Raw genomic sequence first — 11,238 nt, forward strand, 5'->3', positions numbered from 1 at the left:
ACAATAAAATCTTAAAATCTATTCTAAAACGCACCGGGAGCCAATGCAGGGTGTAGAGAACGGGAGTGATGTTTGCACGTCTAGATGTATTTATTATAAAGCGAGCTGCAGCATTTTACACAAGTTGAAGGAGTGAGATGGACGTCTGATTCAGACCGACATAGAGACACACACACACACACACACACACACACACACACACACACACACACACACACAGACACACACACAGAGCGTTACAGTAGTCCAACCTTGAACTGATAAAAGCATGAATGGCCTTTTCTAAGTCGTGCCTTCTCAGAAAAGGCTTTACTTTAGCCAGCAGACAAAAGTAAGGATTTTGATTCTTATTCATAATAATCAGTCTTTATCCTTCCATTTATAAAATCTGGACATAATCTATGTACTGTACTATGTTCGCTTCCACACATACAATAACAAAACTTCTTTTCTCTCACATGCTCAACCTCACCTTGACTATAGACACAGTTAAGGGTAGACAGGAGGAATAGCTCCATCCATATCCCGTTGTTTTTTAACCTAATTGAACCTTAAGTGAGAATTAAATTACCTCATTAAGAGTCTTAGAAAGCTTTAGCAGAATGCAAATGAACAGTGAGAGGTACTAACCGTGTCTGCATTCCCATCCATCTCAGTATTGGTAAAACATTAAAGGAAAATGGCAACAAATTGAGTTCTTTACAGGTCGTTCCTGATTGCTAATAGAGCCGGACAAAGAAACAGGGATGAGAATAAAGAGCTTCCTGTTGGCTTGAATGGACTTTAAATCGGATCAATTAAGACAAAGGAGGATCACTTGATGTTATAGAGAGTCCTACCACATCCAGGCAGGATTTGAGGTTTTGCACTCAAAACCAAAATCATCTAGCAGCTACCAATTGACAAAGTAGAGGAGAATGATCGCGCATGGTAAGCTCCACTGCTTTCAACAACAAAACAACACTATTATTACAAAGTGTGGCCCTGAAATTCTCATTTTCCTTTTCGCTCAACTCATGCACAGCTGACAACAGCGGTGCGTTGTGTGAACACTGACAGTGACCTATAAAGAATGAAAATGAAACACACAAACACCCCCACACACACACCTATGTCTCCACGGCTCCCTCACAAAGACTGACAGCTGTTTGAAATCTAATTTGTAATTCCTCTGATGTGCATCATTTCAGACGCCCGGTGACAACACCTTGAAGGCTTAGGAAACCTTTCTGAAAACACCCTCCTGATTCATTTACCTACACATCATGTGCAGAATTATTACAGGTGCTGTTGGGACATAACATTAGCTTGCTCCATCCAAAAGGGAAATGGCATGGAAAAACAATGAATAGCAAGCTTATAGCATATGAAATACTCACAATTTAAATAAAGCAGAAACACACTTTGGAAATCCTGTTTTATGAGCAACAATAATCATTTACCCATAAGCAAAGACAATTCAGAAAACGCTCTTTTGCAGTGCATCAGACTGCTCATATTTCCCTTTCTGGATCCTTTACTGTAAACAGAGCACATAAGTGGCTCAATCTGAGTTTAACAAAAACATGTGTAGCTATTGGAGCTTCATTAATGTTCAGTACCCACTGTAATAATCATCGTATCAATAGTAGTAATAGATGTTGCAGCCTCCGTGCGCGCGCTCCGGGAGTGCGCCATGGAGCGGCGAAGGAGAGCGCAGCGAGTATAAAAGCGTCAGCCTGCTGTCAGCATCAGAAGATGCGTTTGCATCACGACAGACTTCAGCTGGACTCTCCCAAGTAAGCTGACACGGATACGATCCGAGTAAGCTTACAAATAACTCGGATAACTCATGCAACTCTGAGGCTTTGAACAGAACTTAATACATAAAGAAGAAGATGGGGGTTTATGCGTCCTCACCTGTGCACCCACACTCTAGAAGTTAGCCGTGAAGAAGACGGGAACGCTGCCGTAGCTGGTTTTGAACTCTTGTTTCCCTCTGCAGGAGCATGCAGAGCAACAGCAGCGCCCCTGGGCCCCCTGGGCCCCTGAACGTGTGCGGAGGAGAAGAGGACGACATCTCCGGAGTGGTCAGCCTCACGGGAGCAGCCTCTAACCTCGCAGCTCTGAACCTGTCACTCAACTGCTGGCTCCTCATCCTCTCCAAGGAGTCCTCGCTGGACCTGCACGCAGACGGCGCAAACCTGGCAGTAGGTGGAGTTAACAATGTACAAGTCCAGATGGACAGTAATTAAAATGCATTCAGTATGACTCGCCTGTAAGAAAGTGCTTAGAGTGTATGTTGTATTTGGACTTTTTGAATTTCCTTGTGTGCACTTGTGTGACCATTTAGGTCCAAGATGCCCTTGTATGTGTTTGACAGACCGCAGAAGTACTCTACTAATGTACACATTTGAGGTACTCCACTACTTTTTTACTCCACTAATGTGACTTTACAAATAAAGATTTTTGCACACAAAATATATTATTTAAAACCCCGTTATATTATAAATTAAACTTCCCAACAATATACCGGCCTACAAGTTACCACAGATGAAAATGATTAACAGATTAAACTCGTAGTTGATTGACAACTGTTTTGATCAATCCAGTTTATAAAATGTGAGGATTTTTCTGCATTGCCCCCTGGTGATTAATTTGAATGAATCTTTCAGGGCGTGGTCCAGGTTCTTATTAGGACATATCCTGAGAGATGTATGATGAATGGACCATTAATATATGATTTATAGTCAAATGTGTGTAATGCCAATCACCTATCTTGTGCTTGTACCGCCCCCTAGTTGCATATGTATATAAAACTGTAGGGGGTATATCTGGTGTACTTATCTGAACATATAATGGGAGTTTTGTGATGATTGGTGTTATGGTTGCTGATTTGTGTTCATTTATGTCGATAGCCACGCCCCTTTTTGAAGTTCATTGGTCAATAACTTGAAAAGTAACTGAGATATGGACATGCTTTACCAACTGTTTACACAAGCTTAATCCATTGATTACTCATTAAACATTTGGAGGCGACCGGAGCCACGGTGTAGGAGGAGATCTCAAAAATGTATTTTTTCAGAAGATTCAAAATGGTGGAAACATTTTCCAAGCGGACCTTAATGATCCTCGAGGCTTTCTTGTAGAGCACATCAAGCTGCACCTGTGTGAGAAATTTCAAGTCAATCAGACTTACAGTGGGGGGGGTGGCCTTACAAAGTTTGTGTTTTGAAGCCTTAATTACAGCGCCACCATGTGGCTCATTGGGTTCATAATTCTATAGAAGTACCACCATTTCCAGTTATTCCCCCATGTTTCGTGTTTCTAGCTAATTCCAGCTCACAGGAATTTGAGCCGGCATGCCAGACAACAAAAAACTAAAACAGAGAAACAGAAGGGTTCTACCGCTTCGTGGTTTGAACCCTAATAATAATAATAATAATAATAATAATAATGATGATAATACTTAAAGCACATTTTCTTGGTGATACTTATTTTTACTTTAACTTGTAACAGATGAATAAAAGTACCTAAGGGGCGGCTGTGGCTCAGTTGTAGAGAGGTTGCCTGCCAATCGGAAGGTTGGTGGTTCAATCCCTGCCCCTGCAGTCATTGTCAAAGTGTCCTTGGGCAAGACACTGAACCCCGAGTTGCCCCCGGTGCTGTGCATCGGAGTATGAATGTGTGTGAATGTTTATCTGATGAGCAGGTGGCACCTTGTACGGCAGCCCCGGCCCCAGTGTATGAATGTGTGTGAATGGTGAATGTTTCCTGTAGATGTAAAAGCGCTTTGAGCAGTTGTTAAGACTGGAAAAGCGCTATATAAATACAGCACATTTACATTTACTAATACCACATAGTTAAAATAGCCTACTCTGAGTACTTCTTCCACAACTGCAGGTACGAGTTGTCATTGCCCTGGTCTACCTGGTGGTTTGTGTTCTGGGGCTTGTGGGTAACCTCCTGGCCCTCTTCCTGCTTCACTCCCGCCACCGGGGCCATCACCACTCCTCCATCAACTGCTTCGTCATGAGCCTGGCCCTGACAGACCTCCAGTTTGTCCTCACCTTGCCCTTCTGGGCCGTGGACACGTTGCTGGACTTCCGCTGGCCCTTTGGCCGGGTCATGTGCAAGATCGTCAGCTCGGTCACCACGCTGAACATGTACGCCAGCGTCTTCTTCCTCACCGCCATGAGCGTGACCCGCTACCACTCCCTAGTTACCTCTCTGAAGATGGGCAGCCCGAGCATTGCCACTGCTCGTGCCAAATGGGCCAGTTTAACCATTTGGGTGGTGTCACTGGTGGTGACGCTGCCTCATGCTCTCTACTCCACCACAGTCCAGGTGGGTTGAATTCAGACTGACCCCCGATTTGATTCTAGGGCTGGGTATCGCCACTGATTTCCCAAATGGTTTCGATTCGAAGGTCCCAATGCAATTACAGTTCCAATTCAATGCCAATTTGGGTATGAAAGAGATTCTACAATTGTACAAGGTTTCCTGTAACCTGTTACATTACTCAAAATGTCAATGTTTACATGAAGAATTGACTCAAAGCAGTTACATTAATGCACTTATTATTTAACGTGAACACACAATAAAGTGCAGCTCTCAAGACTCTACAGTCAGTGAATTTGAATGGCCATTCCAGTCTTTCCCTCGCAGACAGACATCGATTGTGGATTGTATGAACCGATATTGGATCATTCAAATCAAAATCGATTTAAATCTCGTTAAACCCAGCCCTATTTCATTTGCTTTGTGCTTTCTGTCCGGGTTTGCAACCTCTATGTTGTTGTGCTTCCAGGTGTCTACAGATGACGAGCTGTGCTTAGTGCGCTTCTCAGACTCCGATTCAAGCCACTGGGATCCTCAGGTCCTGCTCGGACTCTATCAAACACAGAAAGTCCTCCTGGGATTTGTAGTTCCCTTGATTGTCATCTCCGTGTGCTACCTCCTGCTCCTGAAGTTCATCCTGAGACGGCGCATCGTAGGCAGCATGGTCAACGCGAGTGTCCCGGAGCGGTCCGAGTCTGAGAGAGGACGCCTCCGCCGCCGCTCCAAAGTCACCCGTTCTGTCACCATCGTAGTCCTGTCCTTCTTCATCTGCTGGCTACCCAACCAGGCTCTTACCCTGTGGGGGGTGCTGATCAAATTTGACTTGGTGCCCTTTAGTAAAGCCTTCTACAACGCCCAGGCCTACGCCTTCCCCCTGACTGTGTGCTTAGCTCACGCTAACAGCTGTCTCAACCCGGTGCTCTACTGCCTGATCCGAAAAGAGTACAGAGCTGGACTGAAGGAGCTCCTGCTCCGAGTGTCTCACTCCGTCCAAAATGTTCTCACTCAGGGTCTGAGAGAGAGAAGGGTGGCAGACGCACCACCCAGCCTGGTTATGATACACAAAGACAGAAATATGTAATGTGCTATGTAAAAGGAAAAGATGGACATTTTGGAAAACAGTTACTTTAACAATTATTTTGCACATTACATTTTGAAAGCAAACACTTCTTTTGTGTTCTGACAGGGAATTCAACAAGTTCAACAGGAAAAGTATTAAGGGAAATTTCACGTTTTTTTTCTGTTGATTTGTTTAACTGTTCTGTACAAAATTTCCCCAAAAGTTCAAAAAGAATAATCGTGTTGAATTGTCGTTATCTTAACATTGACCAAAAATAATTGTGATTATGATTTTTTCCCCAATTGAGCAGCCCAACATTGCTCAAAGTGTCAAACTTTTTCCTTAATACTACATTAAATGCTTCTTTATGAGTCAACTTTGTCTGCCATATTTTCTTTAATGTCCATTTTTAATCACGTTCCTGTGCAACACTGTAATGATCCCCTCCGAACTTATGAACAGCTACGATTTAGCTTTATCGCAGACTTTTTGTAAAACATGCCACTTTGGAAGTAATCTCCATGGTGACAAGTATTCTTGAAAACAATCAAACCCAAATGAGCCGGCTCTTAGTTACACTGTTGGCTGATTTCTTATTTCGTACAATCAAGCAGTTTGATGCTTGATTAGCTCAACCTGTAAAGTGAATTTTCTTGTACTTTGCACCTCAAACACATACACAGGCAATCACGTGGACTAAAGATTGTTCCATTTTCCTTATTATTGAGGTGTTTAATATTTGTTATTGTTGGTAACTCAATGAGGACACTGCAGTAGAATCGAGCATTAACTGTCTCTCTGTGCCCGCCTTGCTGTACCGCAGTGAATCTTTTTGTGATCAACATATATCTAATGTGACATTAAATAAAATGAGATAAAAGAGTTCAGTGACGTCTCTGGAAAATTAATCTCATCGGCAGCAGCGACTGTTACAAAACTCTGAATATGAGGAAAATTAATCGGTCAGACAATAGATGCCCCACATTTCTGCCCTTTTGCAACCTTTAAATGTCTTAACATGGATAACAATCTCCAGCTGACATACAAAAGACACACACACACACACCTTGTTATCTTCATGTCTCACTCACGCCGTCTGCTCTTGATGGAGGTTCTTTGGAAGGATGGACCTGGATATTGTGCTGGTTAATGTCGCAGAAGGAAAGACACACCAGTCTTAAAAATGAGATGAGTTGCAGATCTCTCACACACACACACACACACACACACACACACGCACACACACGCACACACACGCACACGCACACGGGTTACCAACGGAACCAGTATCTTCCAGCTCTGATTAAAAGTGTGATTTTCGAGCAAGCATTAGTCTGAAAATCCAAACTCGTTCTGTTGCTCGGATTGCTGCCCGGCCCTTTGCTGTTCGCTGTGTGATCAAAGTCTCCTGACGCTGCCGTCTATTATTGCTCCCTCTGATCTAATGTTTGTTGCCTTGCATCTGACAGAGCAGAAACACTGCACATCCACATCCACTCACACAAAGACAGCCCTTTCGATTTTGGAGCCTGTTCAATGAAAACAAGCTACTCATCTTTAACTACAAGGAGTCATTCCACGGAGACCCACTGAGAAAAAACACTTGTCATCCCTATGAGTCCACTCCAAACATGGCCGGTATGCATCGCTGCTTTAAAGCAATTGCAGGCTTCAGATGATGGATTTTCAAGAGATCCAAGATTTTTGGGGAATTATAGACTGTACTGTACATTTTCTGTCTCTCTGAGAGATGTTTGGAGCTCAAATGGGAGATAACAACTTTGAACACAGGATTTCCAAAAGCAAACAGCAAGCCAATTACTGTAATAGATAGTCCACCTGACAGTACACAAGATGAAATATAGTCGGAAGGCAGGTTTTGCACTTGAAAGCTCGATGACATGTCACGGTCTTCAGACTTTTCTACCGCATCAAGAAGACCATACGATGTAGTTGAAAATGAATTTCTAGCTTTTTGTTGAGTACAGTCTTCATAATGAAGGCTCAACCACTTTGCACAGACTTCAAGAAGACTGTAAGACTTGGCTCAACTGCATCTCACTGTCAGTCTTAACTAAACTTACAAGCTTTCTAGGGTTTTCAATCGCATCTTAGTCTTAATCATCAAGAACTTTGAACTCACAGCCTATGTAATGAAGAAAGTAGCGGTTTTGTTTATATCTTTAATTCAATTTTTCATTTGCAATACTGCACATTTTATACTTTTCCACACTAGCACGGTCTGATGCGCTAGAAGTTTGTTACAAAGAACAATCAGAGAAGCAGTCATTGAAAACTTTCAATTTTAATTCCAAAAGGCCAAGGGAACTTTATCAGGATGCATAGGAACTGGATCCATGAAATAACTGGCTTTTAAAATACCTATGCTTCTATGGGAAATTAACATAGGGGGGTGGATACTTATGCCCCCTGAATTTTAAGGAAGAACATTTATTTATTCACGATACATTATTCATTCACAAAGAAAATTGGTGTCCTTAAAAGGATGGATTTTCCTATTTTTGATGGGTAGATAGATGTAGATAGATGTTTTGTATTCCTCTTTTTAATAAACTTTAGCATGGGTGTGTAATCTTATGCAAGCCACTGAAAGTGGCAAATGTTGCTCTTTAATTTTCACCAAACAAGTGCGCATGTCTAGATGTGTAACGTCATGTTAACACCCATAATTTAATGTAAACTTTTTTCTCCTTACTTTTTTTGTGACTGCCATTGCTGTCTCATTTGTTTGTGCAATATTATTTTCTGAGATTAGATCATTTATTTCCTCTTTAAGTTTCAGACAAAAACATTCAGTCTGCACTGTAATGCACATTGTTTGGCAGCACAAGCAGAAAGAACAAAAATAAATCCAGCCATTAGTGCTGTTTCAGAGCTTGTCATATTACAATTAAAATGCAAGTGTCTTCAAAGAGCGTAGACAAGGCGATGTCCCTCTTTCTATGCTGAAATGAGTCCCAAACAAGCTTAAAAAGGCTAAAAATCCAGGATTTAACTTTACAACTGTCAAATGTAATGTATCATCGAACACACAAAAAAGAAAGCGTGTGAGAAAATTTGCTCCATTTAGCATACAGCTCAATTTTAAGTCTTTTGGAAATGTACCTTCCATTTACAGGGAAAGGGCGGCTCATCATACCATGTAGAATTTGGGTTTATAGGGCTCAACGGAAATAAAATTGCCACTTATTGTATGGCTCATACTAACTTCCAGAATTGTTTTCCTATACTCACTCCAATTTCACAGCATTTCACAGAGTTTGACTTGACTGAGTCAGCTGCTGCCTCCATCTGGGGGAGACTAAGTAAGTTTGGAATGGAGCCTTGGTTTTCTGATTTATGGGACTCATCACAAATGACGAATGAAAAAACTAAGAGGCAATTCAGTAGAGAATGAAGAGTTTTTAGGTCTACAAGTATTTTAGTACTCTCTTCCTCTCTCTGCTCTCCGTCTTTATGATTTTGAAGTGGCACGCTAAAGACGTTGATTGCTTTCTTCGTCAGGGGCGTTCGTGAGCTGACTTATGATGAAAGGGGAGCATCTGTAATTAGACATTTGCATGTCATTCCACACAATCTCTTAATGAGATTCAAGGACTCTGGTTCCCGATTCATGAACTGATTTTCCAGTAGCCATGTTGGAGCATAAACACATTCCAGTCAAGACAGTTGTTGACACCCTGCAGCCGATTGGTCTGACCTCTTTTGCTCCAATCAATCTTCTCACTGGCCTTAAAAACATCCAGGTAACTGCCACCCCGGTGCTTCACAGCAGGGTTTATGTTAAATGGTTAAAAAGCTGTACCTGCTTTCCTTCAGATGTAGCACTTTGGATTAATTACTTGATTACTTTTAAGTTAGGGAGTTTGATTCTGACAAAAGTCTTTGATGCAGAGTCTTCCCTACCCAGGCTTGCTGTTGCTGACTCCTTCTGTCCATTCTGCCATGTAGCGCGGACTTATGAAGAGCTGCGCTGACTGTTTTCTTTCCAGAGGGATCACAGCCAACTCCAAGGGCTCAGATGTTGATTCTCTAATCAAGGTCCTTCTTACTGAGTTTAGGAGCATGAGCAGCTGGAGGAAGAGTCTGTCTGGTGATATCTAAAGTTCCCCATTTCTAATGATGGAGCCTGTGAACATGACCCCTTCTGAAGTTGTTTGATGCTGTTCTTTAGTTCCTTGCCCCCTCACTAGTCTGTCTCTAAATGTTCCACATTTCTTTAGAATATTTGGCTCTGAACTGATCAGGTAAATCAAGTATTAGACGTACATCTCATGTCAGGACAAGCTAGAGCTCAACTCTCACTCTGACTGAACAAGAGGGAGTCAGTGGGGCATAGAGGGAAAGAAGGCGAAAAAGAAGGGGTTAAACCTGTTCCAGTGTTAAGATGTCAGATATGGTTTAATATAAAACTGAAAATGTTAACATGTGAAATAGAGTTAAGAAAAACAAAAAAAGGTGGACAAGTTTTTTCTGTTGTCTCACCCTTCTGTCAGTTTCATCTTAGATTTATAACACTCCCTAAACTACAGCTTCTATGGTGGGTTACTTAAAAGAACTGGCCTTCTATTCAGTAGGGTGCCACCATCGGACCGCCCAGGCCCGTTTTAAAACTAACAATTTGGCTACTATTAATGCAAATTGCTGATAGATACATATTGGCAAAGCCAGACAATGATCTGACAAGTCATGCTACTTTATCACAATCTTAAAAAATCCAATATTACTAACAAATGAAACAGAGGTAATTGATTTGCGACATTTCCCACAATTCATGAAGATAGTAGTTCCTAATGTGGGGGTTGAAACCCATTGGGGGGACCAAGGGGTTTCAAGATAAACTTCAGTGGTCATTGAATTATTAAAAGATATAAGAAAAAAAAATATGTTGAAGAAAAATGTTATTGTGTTATTAATATAATTTTCACAATTTTTGCTGTCGCTCTAGTGAAATACTGGATACTTAGATACGGCTCATAGTTTGTGTCTGTTACCAGTTATAAGGTTGTCCATGTATACTTTAATTTTGGGCGGTCCAAGGCCAAAAAAGTTGAGAAATTACTGCAGGAATTACTAAGAGATATTACTGTATATATTTTGTATTATCCAACCCTAGCATCACCACAAAATAATGAAAAAAGAGGCTTAGTAGATTCAGAGTGAGAATTATTAGCTCATTAACAGCGCGGATACAGACAATGAGAACGGTAATGAGGACTGTGTGATAATGACCCACGCACAGGGAAGGCATGTATCTGAGCTGCAGCTGTTGTGTTTTCTGGCTGTTATATCTATTAGTTACACAACTGGAGAGACAAAGTGTCTTAATGGACTGAATATTCATTTTCAGCATCCGACACGTAACAATATGTTCAGTGCAGTAATCATCTATAAACACCTGTGGCCCATTGTTCAGTTTTATGCTTTACAAAAAGAAAACGTTGCGGTATTTGGGTTGAATTGAACAACAGGACATTGCTCCTCATCCTACTGACTATGGTTCATAGCAGACAGTAGGTGTGATGCATAATAAAAATTGTGCATGGATGTGTACCTTTGGAGATGTTCATGAGGTCTCATCACAAACGCAAAAAAATGATACCATTATCTCAAACGCATGCCGTCTCCATTTCCTTTGAAACGTTGGTTCCCATTTGCAAGCAGGCCACTGCTGTTTGGCAGGACACAACATACGGTGCATTTCCACAGGAGGATCTACCAGGAACTTTTTGAGTTTATTGCCAAAACATATGTATTTATGTGTGTATACAGTGGGTACGGAAAGTATTCAGACCCCTTTAAATTTTTCACTCTTTGTTTCATTGCAGCCTTTTTCC

The 11,238-nt window shown here is 41.5% G+C and overlaps 1 protein-coding gene across 1 annotated transcript; it reads left to right on the forward strand.

Moving 5' to 3' along the window:
* Positions 1-1,636: 1,636 nt before the first annotated feature.
* Positions 1,637-5,550, forward strand: LOC117954568 (relaxin-3 receptor 1-like). The gene is made up of 3 exons (XM_034888464.1): positions 1,637-2,189; positions 3,883-4,326; positions 4,790-5,550. Exons 1-3 carry the CDS (start codon positions 1,989-1,991, stop codon positions 5,399-5,401), a joined length of 1,257 nt encoding a protein of 418 aa, XP_034744355.1. The 5' UTR covers positions 1,637-1,988; the 3' UTR covers positions 5,402-5,550.
* The last annotated feature ends 5,688 nt before the right edge of the window (positions 5,551-11,238 follow it).

This window comes from Etheostoma cragini, chromosome 12, assembly GCF_013103735.1.
Source record: "Etheostoma cragini isolate CJK2018 chromosome 12, CSU_Ecrag_1.0, whole genome shotgun sequence".
Classification (NCBI taxonomy): Eukaryota; Metazoa; Chordata; class Actinopteri; order Perciformes; family Percidae; genus Etheostoma; species Etheostoma cragini.